The sequence below is a fragment of the Mesoplodon densirostris genome, chromosome 13 (assembly GCF_025265405.1).
Source record: "Mesoplodon densirostris isolate mMesDen1 chromosome 13, mMesDen1 primary haplotype, whole genome shotgun sequence".
In the NCBI taxonomy this organism is placed as follows: domain Eukaryota; kingdom Metazoa; phylum Chordata; class Mammalia; order Artiodactyla; family Ziphiidae; genus Mesoplodon; species Mesoplodon densirostris.
The window spans coordinates 1,261,787-1,286,068 of NC_082673.1; the positions used below are offsets into that span (position 1 = coordinate 1,261,787).

General features: G+C 40.9%; 1 protein-coding gene across 1 annotated transcript in view; it reads left to right on the forward strand.

Moving 5' to 3' along the window:
- UBE2V2 (ubiquitin conjugating enzyme E2 V2) overlaps positions 1-22,780 on the forward strand; it is a 30,644-nt gene extending 7,864 nt beyond the window's left edge. Inside the window, exons 2-4 of the mRNA XM_060116088.1 lie at positions 10,069-10,217; positions 14,745-14,870; positions 21,897-22,780. Coding sequence (XP_059972071.1) covers positions 10,069-10,217; positions 14,745-14,870; positions 21,897-22,043 — 422 coding nt within the window. The 3' untranslated portion in view covers positions 22,044-22,780. The remainder of the gene's footprint in view (positions 1-10,068; positions 10,218-14,744; positions 14,871-21,896) is intronic.
- Positions 22,781-24,282: the final 1,502 nt, after the last annotated feature.

A 24,282-nucleotide genomic window follows, 5' to 3' on the forward strand; every position in this document is an offset into this window, starting at 1 on the left:
GGTATAGTACAGATGCTTCAGATGTACGTTTTTTTTTTTTTTTTTTTTTTTTTTTTTGCTGTACGCGGGCCTCTCACTGCTGTGGCCTCTCCCGTTGCGGAGCACAGGCTCCGGACACACAGGCTCCGCGGCCATGGCTCGCGGGCCCAGCCGCTCCGCGGCATGTGGGATCTTCCGGGATCGGGGCACGAACCCGTGTCCCTTGCATCGGCAGGCGGACTCTCAACCACTGCGCCACCAGGGAAGCCCCAGATGTACGTTTGATTTGAAATTTTTTTCAGATTTATTTTCATCTGCCATATTTCATCAATTCTAAGGCAAATTTTAATATCTGAAATGGATATATGGCTTCAAACAGTGATTTATTCCTATGATTTGGGGGCTGACTGTGTGGTTTTGCCGGTCTCCCTTCACCTGACGGTGGGCTGGGCCTTGTGCCCAGGCGCCTTGGTTCTAGTCCGCGTGGCCACTCCAGGTGCCCTGTTTGGACTTCCTCGCATCTCAGTAGTGTCTGGGAGGTCAGAATTTACATGGTGGTTGGCTTCCAAGAAAACCAAACAGAAGCTATAGGGCTCTGATGAGGCTCGTCCCAGCCCAGAACCGCACCAGCATCGCATTCTATCGAAACAAGTGGCAAGGCCAGCCCAGAGTCGGGGCGAGGGGAGTAGCCCTGGCCTCTGACCAGGAGGGCGTGTGCCCGGAGACAGGAGACAGGTTGTTCACAGCTGGCTCTGAGGCCGGCTACACTCCGTGTGCTTTGTTCTTGAGGGTGGATTTCACAGACTGGAGTATAAATCAAAGTGTATAAATATTTTAAAATTCTTGTTATATTTTGTCAAATTCCCTCTTCAGCAAGGTGTAGTCAATTTCCAGTGATGTGTAAGGATGGATAAATGTAGTTTATCCACTGTCTTGCCAGCGTTGTGTTTACTGTGCTTTTAATTTTATTTTTTGATGGGAGTACAGTAATGTCATTTTTTTTTTTTTTTTAAGCTGCATGTTTTTCTTATTTTCTCTTTTGGTTCATTTTCTTGTTGGATTATCAGTTGTATTTCATGTCTATGAAATACATATTATCCATTTACTACTTCGGTGTAACTGGTTATTGATATTATAGGGTTTTAATATTTTAAAAATCAACTTAAAATTTTTATACCTTATGTTTATTACTTTTTCCCCTCTGCTTTTTTTTTTTTTTTTTTTTGACTTCTTAAGATAGGGTCATGTCTGATGTTCTGAAACAGTCCTCCAAATGGAATTCAAGAGTCCTAAACTTGGGAGGAGCTTTAGGAATAACGTGGTTCTGCAAGGGTTCTGAAGCTGAGGATGGAGATGGGGCAGAGACCTGGGGACAGGGTTTTTCCTTTCTCTCCAGTCCAGCCGGACCCTCCTGAAGTAGGCTTCTATGTGCGGGTCAGTGAGCTGGGTTGGGGTAGGCTCATGTAGTTTAGTCCTGCATTTTACATCAAAGTACGCAGAGTGTAAGAAAAAGACACTTTGCCCAAAGTCACCTTTCTAGTTTTGTGGTAGAGCAAAACTACTACTTCAGGAAACTTTCCTGTTGCTTTTGTCATATAAGTGCTTCTCATACGCTGTGATTTCTGTGTCTTGCTGACCTGATACGCTGTCGGCTCCATGAGGGCTGGGACTGGGACTATCAGTGTGAGATCCCATGGCCTAGTACAGTTTCTGGCTCGTGCTTGATGTTTAGTTTTGGTTATTGGAAATAAATAAAATCACAGAATTACAACAATAAAACGAACCACCTTTTTCTTAGTGGAGGCGTTTAACGTTTTTTCCCTGATTGCTCTTTCATCACAGCTGATGTTCTCCCCTCTGCCCTCCTGTCCTTGAAGTCTGTGCTTAAACCCCTCCCTTGGTCTTCACCGCCGTAGATGAAGTCTGAATTTGCAAGCACACCTGTCCTTCCAGGCAGTTTCTGGCTCTTTGCTCATTTATCCTCAACTGCTATCCCCAAACATTGCCTTCCATTCTCTCCTTGTTTGGGTACTGTTTCTCCTTTTCTTTTTAGACGAAAGATTTTTAAACACCAGAAAAATGCATGAATACATGTGCACCCACCCTCAGCTCTCTCAAACGCTAATAAATTGTTCTTGCTTCAGGTTTTCTGGGTTTTTTTTTTTTTTTCTTTTGCGGTACGCGGGCCTCTCACCGTTGTGGCCTCTCTGGTTGCGGAGCACAGGCTCCGGACGCGCAGGCTCAGCGGCCATGGCTCACGGGCCCAGCCACTCCGCGGCATGTGGGATCTTCCCGGACCGGGGCACGAACCCGCGTCCCCTGCATCAGCAGGCGGACTCCCAACCACTGCGCCACCAGGGAAGCCCAGGTTTTCTGTTTTTTGAAGAAACGAAACATTACCAGGACCCTTCCAAGTACTAGGCCCCTTTCTCTTTGCCCAGAGGTGATCACTATCCTGATTAAGGAGTATATTCCACAAACATTTTTATACCTTTGCTAGATATGGATGTACTCAGGAAGAGTATAGTAAAGGTCTGTTAATACATAGCTTTTTTTTTCTTGGTTTATTTTTTCTTTTTAATTATGGTAAAGTGTAGGTAACACACAGTTTACTGTCCTAACTGCCTCTGTACAGTTCAGCAACATCATGTATTCACTTTGTTGTGCAGCCAAGCTCCAGATCCTTTTCACCTTGTAAAAGTGCAGCTGTACACTTACCGAACAACATGTTTGTAAAATTTTAGCATTGATTGATGCTTGTAGCTCTAATTCTTTCATTTTAATTGCAACAGTATTCTGTCATGGATTATACCATGTGATGCTTAGGTTGTTTCTAAATTTTCACGATTAGAAATCATGGTAAGTGAGCGTTCCTACCTTCCTCCAACCCTTTGTCAGGATCTCCGTGAATGTTCCCAGTTTCCTCCCAGAGTTGTACCAGTTTATGCCAACCTCAGCAGTGAATGAGCCTCCATCTCTACATCTTCGTCAAACCAAGTATTGCCAGACTTAATATTTTTCAGTCTGGTGGAGAGTCATTATGGTTTAATTCACATTTCCCCTGATTACTGTTGAGGTTGAGAACCCTTTTTATATGTTTATTGTACATCCCTGTTCCCACTCCTGTGAACCTCCTTATTCACTATTTTGTTTTCCTTGTTGAATCATAGGATGAATTCTTTGTATATTTTGGATGCTGACATTTTCTGGTTATGTTACTCGTAACAGTTTGTGGCTCTTTTGTCAAGTTGGTTTTTAAATTTTAGTCAAGTTTATCAATCTTTTGGATTGTGCTTTTTTTAAAAAAGAAATCCTTTCTTATATCCCAAGGTCGGAGGATATCATATATTTTTCTAAAGTCTTATGTTTTGCTCTTCACATTTAGGCATTTAATATGCCTAGGATTGATTTTCATGTATGCTGTGAGATAGGGATCTAATTTATTTTTCCATGTGGATAAAATTTTCTAACATCATTTACTGAACAGTCCAGTCCATTCTTTCCCTATTTCTTTGTTTTGAAATAATTTCAGATTTAAAGAAAAGTTACATGAACAGTATGAGGAAATCCTACCCCATGCTGATATTTAAGATTTTTGCATGTGCTTGCGTGTATACTCTTTCTTTCCCTCTTCCCCCCCACCTCCACACAGACACACTTTTTTTAATGAACCATTTGAGAATAAGTTATAGACATGTCCCTCTTCGCTGCTAAATACTTCACTGTGTAGGTACTGAAATCGGGGTTGTTCTCTTACTTGACAATATAATTATCAAAATCAAGAAATTAACTTTGGTACCGAACTTTTATCTCTGGGCCCTGTTCAGACTGCCAGTTTTCCGCTAATGTTCTTTAAAGCAAATAATAACGTATATCTTTTTCTGCTACATGATTCAAGATTGGTCCTCTTTTAGTGTGGATTCCTGCTGACTTTTTTTTTTTTTTTTTGATGTGGACCATTTTTTCAAGTTTTTACTGAATTTATTGCAGTATTGCTTCTGTTTTATGTTTTGGTTTTTTGGCCACAAGGCGTGTGGGATCCTAGCTCCGACCAGGGACCGAACCCGCACCCCCTGCTTTGGAAGGCGAAGTCTCAACCTCTGGATTGCCAGGAAAGTCCCCCTGCTGACTCTTAATGCTGCCTTTATTACATATCCTGTTTTCATACATGTATCTGTTTTGGGGCTTTCTTTTTCATTAGTCTGTTTGTCGATTCTTGCACTGACTTCACATTATCTTAATTACTTTCTTTGGCTGATGGGGAAGTCTTAATATCTAGGGAAGTTATCCCCTCTGTTTTCTTTTTCTTTAAAAGTTTTCTCCAAACTCCTGCCCCTTAAGTTTTCCATAAGAATATTAGGACTCTTTGTCCTGTTCCAAGAACAACGCTATTGGAATTTCAGTTTAAATTACAAGAATCTGTGGATTAGTTTGAGGAGAACTTATGCATTTGCAGTGAGTTTCTCATGTAGGCAGATTGCTCTGTTTATTCAGTTTTTTGACATTCTTTGCTTATGTTTTTTAATTTTCTCCACTGACGTCCTGAATATTTTCACCTACTCTCCCCCTGAATGGTTTCTTTTATGTTGCGCCTGGAGAGTTTCTTCTTCAAGGAGACCTTCCTTGTCCGTTCTTTGGGGTTGGTTGTCCTTCCTAGGTGTCCCCAGAGGATGTTTTACTTTGTGTTGTGCTATCTCTTTAACTGTCCTCCTCTCATAGACTGTAAACTTCTTGAGGGCAAACAAAGGTTTTGGTCCTCCTGGTGTCAAGTGCCTAGCATAGTAACTACATCCAGTAGTCAGAGGTTTATTGAGTGAAGGGATGAGTTAATGTAGAAGTAATGGATATGATCAAATAGGTCTCCCAGTGCTTTGCTGTCTAATGCGTGTTCCTCTACATGTTGTGTTTTCCTGATTTTGTTTCATCCCATTAAGGAAGCAAAGAATGTTAAAACCAAACAAATATTCGAGTCTTAAATTTCTGAAAAATTAGAAAATATTATTCACAGAGAGCTTTTATAAATGCTTCTGTTAATATATAATTTTAAGCAATGCAAAATCAGAAGGTAAGTCCCTATTTCTTAGACTTGAATTTTGAAACTTTCTTTATGATGTTTTTGTTTATATAGTGAATTTCAACAATGTGTATGTTTTGAAAAATATGTATTTTAAGTCGTACCCATTCTGAAGTTTCTCTTTCTTTTTTATTTTCTGAAGTATGCAGTATACAGTAATGGAAAGAGTTGTACTCATGCTGAGAAATGTGAATTTCACTTTTGACTCAGCTACTGGCTTGCCATGACCTTGAGTGAGTTACTTCATGTCTTTGATCTTTGTGAAAATGGGGATCTATCTGCCCATCATACCTCAAAAGATATTTCCCTTATTCAGGTAGATGACTGTATGGGAAAGTACTTTGAAAAATATAAAATGACAGTTATATTATTTCCCTGGGTAGGGAAATATTTTCCTTCGCGCACACCCAGGTGTGTGATATATGGAAAGGCTCTTTTTACCAGCGTTCGGAGCAGGATTTATTTTTGGCAGTTGCCCCCACAGCTGGTCATGACGTGTTCCTCCTCCCATCAGATTTGCAGGGCCAGGGATGTGCATGCCATCTGGGACTGAGGGGAGGGAGTGAGAGTAATGGCGGGCGGCTTGGGCTTTGGGACTTGTTCCCTCCTCGCCTCCCCCACTCACTTTCCATGTTGTTAGGGTGAACCTTGCGAAATCACTTTCTGTTGATCACAGAGATGCCTGAACATCAGCAGTTTCACTCATGTGGCCCAACCTAGTAGTTTAAGCCTTAATTTTCTTACTTAGTGAAATGGTGATGTTAAAACAACATAAGGTAAAATTTAATGCTTCTGCCTGTAAAGCTTTTAGCAAATGTCTCTCACATAGGAGGTGCTCAATAAATATGTCCATTTTAACTAAGTCAGCCTGCTGGGAGTTTGCGGGGACTCCGAACTCCCAGAGTGGGACGGGAAGCAAGCACTCAGATTACAGGTGGGACTGTTCAGGAGTTCCATCTTAGCAGCGTGCCCCCTCAGGTGTGTCGAAGGGTGACAGAAGCCCAAGCGCCTAAGAGAACTCTGCGGGGGCAGTTACGCAGCCTGGCCGGCCCATAAGCTGGGCGCCCCGACACTCCCTCCCCTAACCTACCACCGCCACTCTGGGTGTGTAGTGTGGGAGAGCCGGGTGTTCGTGAGGACCAGCTAGCTACGTAGGGCTGGAAAGCAGATAAGATGGAAGAAATTCATTCTGTTCGTATGGGGGTTTTCCTTTCATTTCTGTAGGTGATGATGATTCACCTGGTCAAATAGTGTGAAAGGGTGTCCAGTGAAGTCCTGCCCACCCCGTTCCCTGACATGACTAATATTATTCACCAGGACATTTTAAAAAATGGTACTTGATTATGCTTATATAGAAACATGTTTGTAAGTGAGGAAAAGAGCAAGTTACAAAATTATGAATCATGATATCATTTGGGAAAAAACACAGAAACATATATTACTATATATGGAAAGTAATCTCAAAAGAAATACACTGAAATGTTCATATTTATTTTTGGGTTTTCTACATCCCAGAGTGTAGAACTGGAATTCACCTGGCCCTCTTCAAAACTATACCACCTCATCTTTTTTTTTTTTTTTTTTTTTTTTTTAGTGTTATCAGAGGTTTCTTAATTTAGATGGTTGGTTGCAAAGTGATGTTAAATTTGTTTTGCTGTCATTTCTTATGTTTATGTGGATAGATTGACAGATTTATTACTGTTTAAGGTTTTATTTGGGCTTTTTTCCTTATAACTGAAAAAGGTAAAAATATTTATGAGTTATAATTGGGAAATCCATGTTCCTAATAAACAGCATTTCAAGACTCATTCTAGTTTTTATTTAGCAGTGTTTATGCCTTTACTTTTGGTATTGTGGGAATTAAAGTTACATTATTAGGAATCGGATAGCCTTGCGATTAAAAACTGGAAGCATGTTTTCTAGGTTGTTTGCATTCAGCATTTTGCTTTTGAATAATATTAATTTGGGTCTTACCTCTTACGAATGGAGGTTCATTGTAATGTAGTAAGGAGGAGACTAGATTAGTGGATGCCTGGAGACTTGGGTTTTTGACTTGGTTTGGTAACTAACTGGTAGTTAAGTGACTTTAGCATTATCACCTAACTTTTCCTGGTGAGAATTTTCTTTTCTCTAAAGCGTTAGGTTTTGGACTGGATGTTCTCTGAGGTTTTTTTTTCTTTTAATGAAGATCCCAGACTAAGGGATTAAAGTATTTAAAACTATTAAACAACAACAGTAATAACAACAACATGCACACATATACACACATAGGAAAAAAGCAAGCAGAACTAATAGAAGAAGGCTCAGACATGGCAAGAGATCCAGAGGGCAGCTTATGTACACACTGCAACACTCACAGACCAACATCCCCATCTCGTGGTGTTTTTTCTCTTCACAGACATTAGTGGTTGGGTGAAATAAAACCAGAGTACTCTAGCCCTGAATTTAAAAATAATAGCTCACTGCTGTTTGTTTTGAGTCTTAAACTTTAAAAACAAAATAATCTTAGCTGCTATAATCTTTTAAACGTTAACATTGCCAATAACTGATCCATTAATCTTAGAACTGTTTCCCCAAAATGCAGCACAGAGAAATGGTGAAAAGTTTAGCAGTCACTAGGTTTATCGCTTTTATGGCACTTATGTAAAAAGAAACATTACTTTTACATTGTTTACTTTGTAGTTTTGGATGTGCATAAAGCTCACCTGACTGAATTGTTTATAAAAAGGAGGCAACAAAATTCAACACAAATTGAGAATTTTTCTTGGGGAATGACTTCATAATCGTAAGGGTAATCAGGGTCCTTTAAGAAGCCTTTAAAAAGCAAGTCAGTAGCAATAGATGGTGGAGATTCTGACTGTGCAACTGCAGGGAATAGCAGTTGTCCCAGTGTTATGTGCATAGAAACAGCTCAGGGGACTGTTTCCTGGGGGCCAACCTTCAGGACTGTACAGAGAGCTTGAATTCTCCCAAAACGTAGATGGAGGTGAATGGAAGTTTTTTGTAATTTTACTTAATATGGACACTAAAAGGGTCATAGTCAACATTTATTCTGTTTACGATAGATTACCTTGTTTACTTTTCACAGTGGTTCTTTGGAACAGAAGCCACCGTGGTCTCATTTTATAGATGAGAAAACAGGGCCGGGGCCCCTGTCTGGGAAGCAGCAGCACTGGGAGCTGGCCTTGGGCAGCGCCCACCATGCTTCCGGGATGGCTCGCTGCGTAACCCAACGCTTAAGAGAGTGACTGCGGTCTAGAAACTGGGCTTTAATACTGGATCTGCCACTGGGAACTGTGTGACCTGGGGTGGGTCACTTACTCTTTCAAACTTCAGTTTCCATAACTGTAAAATGAGTGCTTTTAGGATCAAATGGGATAATTTATTTAAAATAGCACACAGTGTACCCTGAACAAATGGTTATTACTAGTTATTATAGTTGTAATAATGAGTACTCTTGCTTTTGTGATTTATAACAGCCCCATGTTTCTGTGGCCCAAGATTTTCAAGACTTTTTTATGAAGCACAGTACATAAATTGGCTAGTTTTTTTTAAAATAATTTATTTTATTTTTGGCTACATTGGGTCTTCATTGCGGTGCGCAGGCTTCTCATTGCAGTGGCTTCTCTTGTTGCGGAGCACGGGCTGTAGGCGCACGGGCTTCGGTAGTTGTGGCTCGCAGGCTCAGTAGTTGTGGCGCACGGGCTTAGTTGCTCTGCGGCATGTGGGATCTTCTGGACCAAGGATCGAACCCATGTCCCCTGCATTGGCAGGCGGATTCTTAACCACTGCACCACCAGGGAAGCCCCGTGGCTAGTGTTTTTAGGTTACAGTACTTATTGGCTTTCCATTATTTGTCCAGAAGCATTACTACAAATTAGTAACTGAAAGAGATGTTTTAGTTTCAGCAAGAGAGGTAAGTTATACAAAATGACAGTCGCTTTAAAAGAGACGTCACTTTTTTTCCTGCCTCATGATTGTGTGTGTGCTTGCATGTGAGAGGGAGGGAGGGAGGGAGGGAGAGAGGCGGTGCTCCAGAGCCAGAAGGAGAGGGTCCTGATTTTTTTCAAGACTTGTGCAGTGGGGCTGGAGGGTGTTTCATGCTAGATGCTGTTGAGAACACGGAAAACCACAGGGTCCATCCTCTGGAGAGGCCAGGCCAGTGATCCTAGGACAGGTTGTGATAAAGTGCACAAATCATGGCTGGTTCCAGGGGTTGGAGGTCAGAATGGTGGCAAAGACCAGGTTCAGTGAGAGTGAGGGAGTAGGGACTGTGCAAGGCTGGGGGTTCTAGGCAGAGAGGAACATTTCTGTGTTAAGATTTTAGAAATAAGTAGAATGAGGAGGTCTAAAGAAGTGGAGGTGTGAGAAAGGCTGTTGGATCGTGAAACTGTTGCTGGGTTGGGCCCAGAGGAGAAGGACGTGTCTTAGGAAACATCCACCAGGAGGCTGGCTCTCCAGCCTCCAGCCCGCTGACGGGGGAGACGGGGCCCCCTGGTTATTAGGCAGCCAGCAGACTGGCTCAGGACCGAGGGTGGGGTCAGCATTTTTAAAAATAGTACTTCTTAGTGCATTTTTACAGATGGAACATAATTCTCTTCTCTGAAGATTACTGGAGAGTATATGCTAATGAAATGGAGCTTTTATGGGCTTTCTGGTCACGCCTGTTTATTCGATGTAGTGTTCTTGGCTGAGGAACAGGAATCTCAATTATGGAAAAATAATCACTTACGATGACTCCCTTATGATTGATTTATGTCAGTTTAAAACTGATTGATTAGGAATTTATATACATGTTCTGTACTGCTGTTAATGTTTGGAACAGTGCTTTCTTTAGCGTTTTCATTTTGAAGGGTTTTTAGATTCAGCATTTTGGGGGCCAGAATGCTTTTTAAAGGGAATTTTGTCTTTGGGAAATAATTTTTAAAGGTTAATTTGGGAAAAGCTGAATTTGAATGTGTGTAGTCCTTATAATTATGAGCTTTTTACATTTACATTGACATTCTTTTGTATAGGCGTTAAAGTTCCTCGTAATTTTCGCTTGTTGGAAGAACTTGAAGAAGGACAAAAAGGAGTAGGCGATGGTACGGTTAGCTGGGGCCTTGAAGATGATGAAGACATGACACTTACAAGGTGGACAGGCATGATTATTGGGCCACCAAGGGTCAGTGCTATACATTACATATTTTTTTCTATTAATATTTATTGTCACTTTAGAGTAAGCATTTTATTTTGTGATATTGATATTAAAATAAATAATTATGATCACTTTAACTGAAACACTTCCTCACCTTTTACTTATTTTGTATACATTTATTGATGCTTGATTTTCTGGAGGATTGGGGGGGAAAGACTGATAGGATCATTGCTGCCAAAGTGTTTGCAGTTGAGTAGAGGAGAAGAAATGAACACAAATGATAGATTCTGAATATGGCAGAGAAAGTTCACTGCGGGACTTTAGAATATGTTTCTTCTAGCTGGAATAATTGAGGAAAGCTGAACAGTGGAGGAAGTTGCCTTTGGAATGAGCCTTAAAGGACTGGCTGGTAGGATTTCAGAAGGTGGTGATGGGGATGGAGAACATTCCAGATAGAGAGGAGAAAAGGTGAGGAAACGGAGGGGTATTTGGGAAGAGCGAACAGTGTGTTTTGATGTACATGTTACTAACCCGCTGTGTGTGTCATCAGGGTTTCTAAATTGGTTTGTGTTGAGTGCACATTGCTGTTGGCCAATGACAGTTGACTCGCCATGGAAATGTTCTGGCCTCCATGTTTTCATCTATAAAATATGTAGACAAGGCTGATTCTTGCATATTTTCTAGCATTGCTGGCAACAGACCTGTTGTTTTATTCTTAGGTCTTTCTCAAGTTTATGACTTTCTATTTTTACTCAAAATCTTTTTCAGACTGGGAAATTCTTTTCTGCATTGCATTCCTTACTCAAAGGCCCCATTTACTGCGCACCCTGCAGTGACTCTTGGAAATATGTGTTGTGTGTTTTTTGACTTGTTGGAAAGAACACAAATATGAAGTTTTTTTTAGTCTTTGGTTTTGTATACTGTTTGCTGTGATGGGAGCTTTCAACTGTTTTGCTGTTAGGTAGAGTTTAGATTTCCTCTTTATTTTTTATAAAAGAAAAATGGTCAGGTAATTAGCAACGTTAACTTTAGAGAATGAATTAATGTATGTTTTGCATTTTCTGGTATTCCTTTGCAGAATTCGTGCACTCTGCTAAACTAACAAGTTCCCTCTTCCCTCCAGTGCTCTGATTTTTCCATAAGACATGTGAGGAAGGAAATAAAATCCTGATGGTTAGAATTCTTGATGTTTTATTAACTTGGTATTTGTAATGAAAACCTTGATTTTCACTGCCTGTGAACAGTATCACCATGGTCTTTCTGGTAAAAGTAAGTGCTTATAATTTATGAGCATTCTTATCTAATGAACAGCTTGAAGATTGGACAGTCTGAACTCGGTGGAGTATACATTAGAAATGATTTACACTTGGTTTTTCTCTAGTAACTACCTCTAAGAGACTTTAAACTTTAAGAGTGTTTTGGAGTTTGTGCATAAGACCCCCCATGATTTTGTGGGCTGCCCTGTAACCTAGTTCACAAGTCTCTCTCACCCGGTTGGGGTCATCAGCAGGACCCCCAAACTAGCTGTTCCCTGGTGTCACTGAACCACAGGAAGCTCGCTGGGTTGCTGTGCCCAGTGGGAGCCAAGGCTGTTGTAGGGTCGGATGGGGCTAGGCCTGCTTGCAGAGGGCGCAGAGACAGGATGCTGCCCCCTGCCACTTTCTGCTGGGGGTGTTGGGGGGGTTGTCTTGGAGCCCCTTCCCCTTCCTGTGGAGCAGGAGGCCCCCCTGAGAGGCCCTGTCCTTCCAGCCAGGCTTCCCCGCCTGCTGAGGCCTGGGGGGCTGTGTGAGAGTGGGCGGTCCCAGCACTCATTCAGCTGTTCAGCTGCCTTTTAATAAAACCTGCAGGGGCGGCATCTCGGCTTAGTTGGTTTTTCTTTGGAAGGTGCCAGATTCAGAACAATTTTGTCCCCAGCGTTAGGGTAATAGGAGAATTCCTACCTCAGCATTCTGTTACTTGGTTAGTTGTTTCTCAGTTTTTTATATGTTTTTTATGTTTTTCCACTATTTATTTGGATTTATATAATTAGCGATTTTGTTTTCCATATATGTTTGTGTATTAAATTTTCTAAGCAGTATTTTTTAGCATTAGATGTTTAGTAACATTTCCAAGTTTCCTTATATGTATACTTACTTTAGAAGTTTTGAGAATTAAATGAATTAATAATTAGACAATAAGAGAGTATCTGTAGTACATAATTAATAAACATTAGTTCCTTTTACTACTCTCTTTTCTGTCACTCTTTTGTTAAACAACAGAAAGACTTGGCTGTTAATTTAAAATCCAGGGGTGATGAAATTAATCCAAGGTACCAAAAGTTAGGATGTTTAATCATTGTAGGCTAGCTTAGATTGAGGTATAATTTGCATATAGTGAAATGCATAGATATTACCATGATTTTCGACAAATGGAGCTTGTTACCCGCACCCATGTCGAGATACAGAACATGTCTGTGCCGCCAGAAATTCCCTGTGCCCCTGCCCTGCCCCAGTCACTACTCCCTACCCCCTAGAGTAGTCTTGTGTGTTGTAGGACTTTGTACCAGTGGAATCGTGCAGTGTGTGTGCTTAGAGGCCCGCTTCTTTTGACTTGGCATATAATGTCTCGGGATCCGCTGTGTTGTTCCATGAAGTGGGTAGTGGTGTGTTTCACAGAGATGCCACAACGTGCTTATCGCTTCTCCTGATCGCAGCACTCCCTGGCCATTACAAGTAAAGCTGCTATGATTACAAGTCTTCTTGTGAACATAGGTTTGTTTCCATTTCTCTTGGATAAAATGCCTAGGAATGGAATTCCTACGTGGTAGGGGAGGTGTGTGCTTATTTATCTTTATAAGAAAATGCCATATTGTTTCCAAAATGGTTATACCATTCCCTACAACCAGCAAAGTATGAGAGTTCTAGTTGTTTCCATGTACTTTGAGTATTTTTAACAGTATGGAATTTCTCAGGGGCTATTTCAGAAAAAAATTTTTTTCCTTTTATTTCTTTTTTTATTGAAGTGTAGTTGATTTACAATGTTGTGTTAGTTTCAGGTGCACAGCAAAGTGATTCAGTTATACATACATACGTATCGATTTTTTTTCGATTCTTTTCACTTGTAGGTTATTACAAAATATTGAGTATCGTTTTCCCTGTGCTCTATAGTAGGTCCTTGTTGGTTATCTATTTTATGTATACTAGTGTGTATCTGTTAACCCCAAACTCCTAATTTACCCCTCCCCCTGCCACTTTCCCCTTTGGTGACCATAAGTTTGCTTTTTATGTCTGTGAGTCTGTTTCTGTTTTGTATATAAGTTCATTTGTATCATTTAAAAAAAATTATTATTATTTTTAACGCAAGTTTTCTAAAGAGGCTGATGTGCATGTGAGTGGAGAACGACAGACCAGATGATTTCCTTGACCTTTAGTCCTGTTTAAACCTCTCCAGGTCCTGGGCATATTATTAATATATGTTTGCTGTTAAACTTGGATGAGTTTTATCCAGCTGTTTCTTTTTTAAAATATTGAAATATTTAATAATATATGTATAAGATTGTTGTATACATCTTAAATTACGGTAGTTTAATAACCCAGACCTGACCTCCACTTGGGAGAACTCTTACTTAAGGGAGAGGAAGCTGTGGATCAGTTGGGGTAAGTGAAGTCTATAGATGGTTAACTTGTTTTGCCATGTTTATACAGGAATCAACAGGTATTAAATTTGTCACTGCCATTTATTTTTTTACTTTCTTGTTTTAATTGCACACTAATACGTTTACCGAGTGAACAGAAGCCATAAGGATAAAGAAGAGTTAATTATAGGCATGAAAGTAAGCCTTGAAAAATCGAAAAGCATTAAGTCTGGTAGCTTTAAAATGGCTGTTTTATAATATGGTAATGTTCAACTTCTCGATTAAGAAACCCTGTTTTTAAATGATGTGGAAAAATAAAAGTTGGCTATTGTATCTCTGAATTTAGATAATGGAATGTAATGGACCAGAAAATTAATGAAGTAGTAACGTAAATGTAACTAATAAGAGGCATGAATTAATTGTTCTAGTGCTGGACAACGGTATAATATGACATTTATACCAGAAGATATATTGATTGCTGTATAAATGGGGTAACCATATAATTTATTGTCCAGCCAGACCCTTTTGAGAATGAAATGAAGTATTATTAATAATTAATACAGGAGCAGTAAGAATAAACAGAATTGTCCTGGAAAAATGGGAACCTTTATATATGTGTGACACAGGTCAAGCCACAATATGGACTTCTGAGTAAAATCTGAATTTAAGTGGTCTGTTTTTTCCTTTTAATTTGTTATAGGCATTGACTGTACCACAGAAGCAAGTTCTGATCATTTTGATATTACTTTGTAGAATTATTTAATTTTATAAAATCTCTACTTTTAAGTGTGCTTGCTGCCTTTTTTCTAACCATATAAATCAAATAAATTTGTAGAAAAGTAAATTCTTGATCATGCAAGTGGTGATATTAAGTACATTTATATTGTACTTTCCCTCTTGATTAGCACTTCAATATTATTATTATTATTTTTGCCTTCCAGACAAATTATGAAAACAGAATATATAGCCTGAAAGTAGAATGTGGACCTAAATACCCAGAAGCACCTCCATCAGTTAGATTTGTAACCAAAATTAATATGAATGGAATAAATAATTCCAGTGGAATGGTAAGTTAAAATAGTCATTTTATTCTTACATAACCTGTAAATATATAGTCAGGAGAATGTTAAAGCAACAACCAAAAAAGGACCTTTGTTTAGCGGACAGTCTAAAACAGTTTGTCTCATGTTGTTTTTCTCTTTTGAATGGACCTTTCCTTAAGAACCTTTATGTACTAGCCTAGATAGAGATGAGGGTTTTATTAATTGCTTCAGTAGTCATATTTCAGCTGAATCCTTACTTGGTGATAAGATAGTCATTGTTTCTCTTTGAATTAACATTTTTCTTTAGGGTTAAGGTATATTGGTGAGATTAAAAGGATGAATATTCATGAAGAGGAGGTTTTTCTTTGAGGAACAAGTATGTCTGTATGGGAACAGACAGTCGTAGTTGAGCATGGTTGTTTAAAGCAAATAAATCAAGATGATGTGCTCTACCTGACTCATGGAAGTGAGCAGAAATAATTTCCAATAGGGAGTCTGAGGTTCATACGAGTATTAGAACTTGAAGTGCAGGTTCTTGAGGTGCCGTGTTGAGAGCACCCTCGCATGCAGAATACATGTTAGGAAGCATGATAACGTGATGGTAGTGGCATGAACATCATCTGTCACAGGAACAGAACGTTACCTTAACTTCTGTGTGTGCCTACTCATCCCGTCCCTGTGTTCCCTTTCCCCAGCAATGGTAATTAACATCTGGAGCATTTCTTTTATGTTCTCTCACTTTTTCCTTATAGTTTTAGCCCAGGTATCACATCTGTACAGCTAGCCTTCCTTCCTCCCTCCCTCTTTCCTTCTCTTCCGTCCATCATCCATCCCAAACCATGAGTTTATACCATCATCTCCAGTTCTGTTCTAACACTGCAGGGTGTTTTTCAGATTTCATCCTTTCTATGCTTGTAGTTCTTGCCTTCAGCCGTGAGAAACCTGCCTTCTGTTGCCCAGTGTGTTTACCTGCATGTGCTCATTCCCCTGTGTGAAAGCACACTTCCAGCAGCAGGCTGGGTCCTGGACACAAAGCTGGCTGTCCGGCCGCCACCCCACCCCAGGGCCCCAGGTGGGCTGGCTCCTCCCTGCTGGGTGCACCGGACAAAAGCATGACCCTGACTGGAGGAGCGCTATTGGGCATCTCAGCCCTGGACCTGCTGGGCCACTCCCATACCTCCCTGCGTGCGGTGCGCCAGCCGGTGCTGGGCCCTGAGAGTCCTCCCTGCCCTGCCTGCTAGGGCATCAGTCCATGGACATTTATTGTACAGCGTGTTGATGCGTTCAGGTGTAATAATCATCTGATCTTGTGGTTTCTATCTTTACACGTGTTTCTTGTTTCTTGCCTACTTTTGAAATGGCCGTTCTCAATTCTTTTCATTGTTTCTGTTCTTCCAGTGGTTATTCTAGAAATTACAGCGCGCATACTTAACTATTTCTGTGTCAGGTAATATAAGAGATGTGATGGAAGCAGGATTATGAAACAGTTTGAATTTAAAGAAGGGATATTGTTTAGGGAATTTCTTTTATGACATACAACTTTGCCTTTATGAGGAAGATATTTTTGTGAAATTTCTTTACCAGGAATAGCTGTTCTTCACAACTGCTGGTTTGTTTTCATATTATAAACTCTGCAAATTAGGTAATTCATAGTGAGTTCTACATTGTTGTGGGAACTAGGAAATTCAGGATTAAATTTCAGACCTGCCTTACGAGCTTACCTGATCTCATTTTGGACATTATGCCTCCTTCTCTGCCTCTCCTCCTTAAACCCTCTAGCATTAAGGTCTGTTAGTCTTTGTTGAAAATGTAACTCGAGTCCGGTCTTACTTTTCTCCTTACGTTGCCACCGAGTGAATGTTAGCCATAATCTCTTTTCTGGGCCCTGCACAGCCTCTCTGATTCTCCTGCTTTACCTCCCCCAGTCTTTACAAAGCAAGAAGCCGGGGGATCTTTCTGAGGCACAGGTTGTGTCCTGTCGCTTCTGTGCTTTAAAACCCTGCAGTGGCCTTAGCCACACATGCACACTCTCTGCCCTGCACACCTTTCCTTTGGCCTCAAGACCGTTGCGCTTCCTGTTCCTCCTGGGGGGACATCCTTACGGACTCTTTCTTCACTTCCCTGTGTAAGTGTCACTCTCAGAGAGTTCTGTCCAGACTCCCAGTCTGAACTGTGTCTGTTTTGTTACTCTGCTACAGTCACTCTTTTATTCTTCCCCTTTGTAGCAGTTACTATAAATTATCATTTTTCTCTTTGTTTTTATTTTTGGCGTTTTTAAAAGAATTGTTTCTAACACGCAGGCAGGTTTTAGAGAATGATGTAACCAACACCCTCCACTTACCCTCCTCAAATCTTAGCATTTTTGTCTTATTTGTAACAGGTCTTTTTTTAAAGAAAGACTGCATTATACAGAGTTAACTTTGTGCCTTTCCCAGTTTCCCCTTCCTCTTTCCTCAGAGGTGGCTCCATCTCAGATTTGGCATTTATCATTTCCATGCATGGTTGTGTTTTTACTGTGCACATTTGTGTATGCTTCTGTGTTGTATCCCTTTTGTGTGGACTCATGTGAGTGACTTTTGAACTTCATCCATGCTATGTCATACAGATTAGAATGTTCCTTTTTATTGTTTAATATTCCATTTTTCATTTGCTGGGGATTTAGGTTGTTTTCAGTTTTCACTGAAAAGATTGCTACAGTGAACATTGTTATACAAGTATTCTTATACCCTAGAACACACTTCTCAGGACTGGGTGTTCGTGGGTTCCAGTAGGTTATGGATCAATATTTTTATAAAGTACAATGAAAGTGAATTACTAGCAAAATGAAATTAAGAAGAAAATCTAAGCTCAGATTTTTTAAGATAAAAGTTTCTCTGTCAAATTGCTGTAGAACTCTCTACTCTGAATTTCTGTGTTTATCTTGTGGTGGACCAGTAAAAATCAGTGCAAGGCCTTGGGCTGTTCCGTGAAAGGTGCTTTCAGTGGCCCTGCTCTAGGGCATTCACCTAGAAGTAGGATGTCTGCTGAGGTGGGGTCTGGGTGGGGCTTGTCTTCAGCTTGACTGACGTCTGTCCGGGCCCTCCCAGGGTTGTCCATGTCTGTCCTGCTCACTGTGTGTAAGTGCCTGTGACTGTCCATCCCCACCAACGCTTCATATAGTCAGGCTGCAGTGGGGACCTGGAAGCAGAGAAATTAAGTCCTGGTTTAATTATTGGAGCATAGGTGTGTGTATAGAGTGACTGGATTAGGCATCAGGTTTTCTTTTGATTGATATTCATTGTGGTTTGATTTGCATTCCCCTGGTTAGGCACCTTTTCACCTGCTTATTGGCCATATTTTTTTACCCTCTTTGGAGAAATGTCTATTCAGAACCATCTAAAACGACAAGGATTTATTGTCTCACAGTCTTTGTGGGCTGGGACTGTGGCCCAGGGCCTCTCACAGGGCTGCAGCCCACATGCCAGCCTGTGCTGTGGTCTCTGCTGAAAGCTCGGCTGAGGAAGGATGCAGCTCCAGCCTCACTCACGTACGTGTTGGCAGTAGTCAGTTCTCAGTCAGGCTTCAGTTCCTTATACGCTATAGCCAGAGGCCACAGAGCAGTTCACAGCACAGCAGCTGGTTTCCGTCTGCAAAGCAGGGGAGTGAAAGCAAGAAAGAGCAGGATGGAAGCCGGAGTATTTTTGTAGCTTAACGTCAGAAGTCATATCCCAGCGTTCTGTCCAGCCCACACTCCAGGGAGGGGTCACATAGGACGTGAAGGTCAGGAGTTGAAGATCTTCGGGAACCATCACAAAAGTACCGTAAACCGGGGGTGGTTTGGCAGCAGAGATTCTTTCTCACAGGCTGGAGTCTGGGAAGTCTGAGATCAGGGTGCCCACGTGGTCGGGTTCGGGTGAGGACCCTCATTCTGGGCTGCAGAGGACTGACTTCTTGCTGGGTCTTCACAGGGAGGACAGAGCAAGTTCCAGTCTCATTCTCTCCTAATCCCATCGTGGTGGCGCCACCCTTGGGTCCTCACCTAAACCTATTGATAATTACTTCCCAAGGTCCTCATCTCCTGGTACCTTCCCGTGGTGGTTAGGGTTTCAGTGCATGAGTTTTGGGGGACACAGACATGCAGTCCATAACAGCTGTCTACCACGATCCACTTTGCCCACATTTTAATTGAGATATTTAGCCTTTATTATTAAGTTCTAAGAGTTCTTAATTTACTGAACAAGAGCCCCTTGTCAGGTATATGATTTGCATGAATTTTGTTTCATTCTGTGGGTTGTCTCTGTTTTCTTGATGTTTTCAACACAAAAATTAAAAAAATTTTATATAGCCAATTTATCTACTTTCTGTTTTGTTGAAAGTATTTAGTTGTTATATCTAACAAACCATTGTCAAATCCAACGTCACAGAGATTTACTCCTGTTTTTTTCTAAGAGTTTTATTGTTTCAGCTGTTAATTTAGGCCTTTGATCCGTTTTGAGTTAAGGGTCCAGCTTCATTCCTTTGCACGTGAATGTCCAGTTGTCCCAACACCATCTATTGAAGAGACTGTCCTTTCCCCATGGTTGACACGCTTGTCAGAGATCTTTTGACTGTACGTGCATGGATTTACTTCTGGGTTCTCAGTTGTATTCCATTCCATTGTTCTCTATGTCCATCCTTGTGTGAGCACCACCCTTGGTTTTTGTTTTTGTTTTTGTTTGGTTTGGTTTGCTTTTTTGTTTTGACCACCTGCGCGGCATGCGGGATCCTAGTTCACTGACCAGGGATCGAGCCCGTGCCCCCTGCAATGGAAGTGCAGTGTCTTAACCACTGGACCGCCAGGGAAGTCCCACACCCTTCTTGATTACTGTAGCTTTGTAGTAAGTGTTCTTTTTCATATTGTTTCGGCTATTCTGGTTCCTTGCATTTCCATATGAATTAAAGGATCAGTTTGTCCAGCTCTGCAAAAAAGAAAAGAAAGGGCAGTTGAAATTTTGATAGGGATTGTGTGAAATCTGTAGATCAATTTGAGGAGTATTGTCAACGACATTAAGTCTTCTGATCCATGTACATGGGATGTCTTTGTCAACAGTTTTTTTATAGTATTCAGTGTACATGGCCTACACTTCTGTTTCTTATCCTATTGTAAATGGCATTGTTTCCTTGAGTTGATTTTCAGATCATTCATTGCAAGCACACAGGTGAGGTTTTGTTTGTGGATCCTGTACCCTGCAGCCTTGCTCTACTTGTTTATTCCCTCCAGCAGTTCCTTTAATGGCTGCCTTAGGATCTGTGTACAAGGCCATGGCATCTGTGCATAGAGATGGTTTCACTTCTTTCTTTTCAAAACCTTTAGTTTCATCTTCTTGCCTAGTTGCCTGGCCAGAGCCTCCAGTTCAGTGTTGAGTAGCAGTGATGGCAGCAGATGTCCTTGTCTTGTCTTAGGAGGAAAGCTTTCAGTCCTTCACCATTGAGTGTGCTGTTAGCTGTATTTTTTTTTTTTTTTTTTTTTTTTTTTTTTGCTGTACACGGGCCTCTCACTGTTGTGGCCTCTCCCATTGCGGAGCACAGGCTCCGGACGCGCAGGCTCAGCGGCCATGGCTCACGAGCCCAGCCGCTCCGCGGCATGTGGGATTCTCCCGGACCGGGGCACGAACCCGTGTCCCCTGCATCGGCAGGCGGATTCTCAACCACTGCGCCACCAGGGAAGCCCGCTGTATATTTTTTATAGGTGCTCTTTATTGGGTTGATATACCTAGTTTGTTGAGTGTTTTTATCATGAAAGGTTGTTGGATTTTGTCAAAGCTTTTTTGTGTCTATTGAGATAATCATGGTTTTTGCTCTCTGTTCTGTTAATATGGTGTATTACGTTGATTGATTTTTATATAGTGAACCAACCTTGCCCTTCTGGGATAAATCCCACTTGGTTATGGTGCATAATCAAATTCTTTATATGTTGCTCAAGGTCAGCCATAGGTGAGAGTTAATGGCCTTCTCAGGTCTTTTGAGCCTGTACAGCCCTGCACATGTGTGTCTTCTAGATTCACAGGCGTGTGTTGGAACTTTTCAAAGCCTCACTGGACATCTCATTTCCCAGCTTTCCTGTGAAGTATTTGGTCACCTTCCTGCTTTCCTCTTACCACCTCCTCGCCCAGCAGAGGTGTTAAACAGTTTAAGCAATTTCTTTAATTTAAAAAAAATTTTTATTTTTTATTGAAGTATATAGTCGATTTACAGTATTATATTTGTTTTAGATGTAAAACATAGTGATTCAGTATTTTTATAAATTATACTACATTTAAAGTTATTACAATATAATGGTTATCTTTCCCTGTGTTTTATAGTACATCCTTGTTGCTTATTTTGTACATAGCAGTTTGTGTCTCCGAGGTGTCACACAATTGACACTGGTTATTTTTGGCAAACACCAGGTGGAGGAGTGGGCCAGGGACTAGGTGGTCCTCCGTGGGTGAGTTCTGAGGTCAAAGAGAAACCCTGTGGGAGGGGTTTTCCAGGGAACTGCCAGGCAGGCCAAGAGATGGCAGGTACCTGGGGGTGAGGCTTTGAAGGAGCTCCAGCCCCATCTTCCCAGTTTCCTGCAGTGGAAGATGAATTTAGCACAGTTCAGAGAACACACGGGAGAGAGAGATCTGAAAGCAGAGGTCAAGGTTCGCAGTTCTTTCCTTAATCCTGGTGGAGGTCATTTTCCAGACTTTGGGTCGTGGCACTGGAAATGGAGAGAAACCTCTGACCTTATCAAGAAGGAATTGGTAACTATGTTTACGTGTAGTCATTTTATATAACATTTGTTTATTTCTGATGACCGAAGTTCACTACACGTTTACAGAAAAGCACCACACAAAAAGGACACAAATTTTTAGGAAACACCTGTTGAAGAAGGAATATTTTCCCTAAGTATTATATGAACCAGTAGTTTCATAATGTTCACTTTGTGAAAATAGAGCCAGGCTATGAATTTTTAAAAGTACTTCTTATCAAAGTGTGTCTAGTAAGTCGGTGCCAGACCCCTTTAAACTTGGTAGTTAATTTTACTCTTTTCCCCCCTCCTTTCAGGTGGATGCACGGAGCATACCAGTGTTAGCAAAATGGCAAAATTCATACAGCATTAAAGTTGTACTTCAAGAGCTAAGACGTCTAATGATGTCCAAAGAAAATATGAAGCTTCCACAGCCACCAGAAGGACAAACATACAACAATTAATTTTAGTGGATTTAAAACTTGTCTTAAATCAACAACCTTCTATTCATGTTAATGTCTTGATTAAATATCACAATGCAAAATACCCACACATTAAGTAAGATAATTCCAGCTGGTAAACATGACCTGGACATCTGTAAGAGTATATTTAATACATGTACACCCATTATGTTTTCAGGTAACAGGAGGAGAATTCAGTACAGTTTTTTTTCTTGTTAAGGCGCCGTCATTTACACATGAACCTGGAGTACTCAGAGTGGAGCTCAGGTTTCCAGGTGGAAGAACAGTGAGAAGTGTCAGATGGCTGTGCAAGCAGATGCGTTTCTGAAGAGAAAGCTCAAGAAGGAAAACCCAGAACGGCGTGCTCTTGCTTAGTGAAAGAGCTTCCGTTGAAATTGTCTAAAATAGCAGGTACAATGAATATTGTCACAAGATGTGTTCATTTTTGAAGCGGTATAGGTGCTGACTACTAGTAGTATCAAAAACACGTTCAGGATTGTTTTGATACCTGTATTTATAATAAAATTGTTGTGGGGAGGTGGACGGATTTCCGTTACAAGCTGTTCCTGGGTGTTCCATGTACCAGACGCGGTGAAGAGTTGTTTACAGTCTTTGTTGGACAAACCATGCATTTACATTTAAATGAAATCAACAAAAAGGAAATAGATGTATGGATATGTGATTTTGAGATTAACGTTAGTCTTCAATTGTAAATAAAATGTGGAATGTGTCCTCAGAAACTGTGCCGTTTCTGTGATATTGCTGTGGTGTGTGTACAGTAACTTGCTGGGGTAGCAGACATTGGACTTCTTGTAGCCCCCCCTACACACACCTTGTATTACTCTGTATTGTGTACTTGTTGCAAATCGGAATGTGTGGAGTAGTTAACAGTGCAGAGTACCTAATAAGTTTAATTTCTTGTTAGGAGAAGGAGGAATCCCAGGTATTATGTTTTGAATTTGATTTGACCAGAAATATTGTTAAGAAAGATGTTTGAGTTCTAGCAGTTTTTATAGAATTAAAGATTGCAAATTATCCAAATATACGTTCCAATTTTTCTTCATAATATCTGCCCCCAATGCTCTTAGCACTAAGAGCATTTTTTTCACTTTTTTTGTTTTGTTCACTTATCCTTTGCTTTGGCAGCTACATAATTCTGAGTTGAAAGTCCATCTGTGCTCTGCTTTTACCAGAGTGACTTGAGGCTTTCGGTTGCCTTTTTTTCATCTCAGAGCGCTTGGGTGTACTACTTTGTTGAAAATACTTCTCTCTTATGGGTTCTGTTTTCTGAAGAAAATAGTAAGGTGGTCATGTAACAAGGACAGATTTCTCAACCCTGACATGTTTTTATCAAGTGCATTCAAAGTTAAAGCTCTGAGCTACCTTTTCTTGGCCAGTAATACTTTAAAGTCAGTGGCAGTTTATCTAAATTTACTAATTTCAATATGGCTTTTTTTTTTTTTTTTTTTTGCGGTACGCGGGCCTCTCACTGTTGTGGCTTCTCCCGTTGCGGAGCACAGGCTCTGGACGCGCAGGCCCAGCGGCCATGACTCACGGGCCCAGCCGCTCCTCGGCATGTGGGATCCTCCTGGACCGGGGCATGAACCCGTGTCCCCTGCATCGGCAGGCAGACTCTCAACCACTGCGCCACCAGGGAAGCCCTCAATATGGCTTTAAAGTGACACATAGAGAATGTATACATACAAATTAGTGCATGTGTAATTTATTAAAATAGGTTTGAAATGAACTATTACCTTGGCATACATTCTTAAACATTTTAAGTGGTTGAGATTAAGTGGAATTACACTGATATCCTGTGTGTGAGTGGTGCTTCCTGACAGTCTAAATCGGTCTCTAGTGACCCCTTCCCCACTGGGAGAGTGTGTCCTGTCATATGTGGACGCGGATAACCATCTGAATGCTGTACATTGTTTCTACAATGGTGGGCTGAGACCCTGGGCACCTTGACCTCTGGTTCATTCTCCTTTCCCCACACCCACTGTTGTGAAGGACTTCCCCCCCGCCCAGGTGTGTGTTGCCTTCAAAATTTGTTTGAAAGGCTAGCAGGTGAGACTCTAGGGGATGATCATGTATTAATAAAGATTACAAAAGTAAAATATTTGTCCTGTTAGGTCAGTGTTATGCTTTAATGGTTTTAATTACTAATTTTCAGAATCCCTCATTTAAAAAATATTTTTTCTAGTATTTTAAAGTAATGGCATTTGTTGTTGCAGGTTTATGC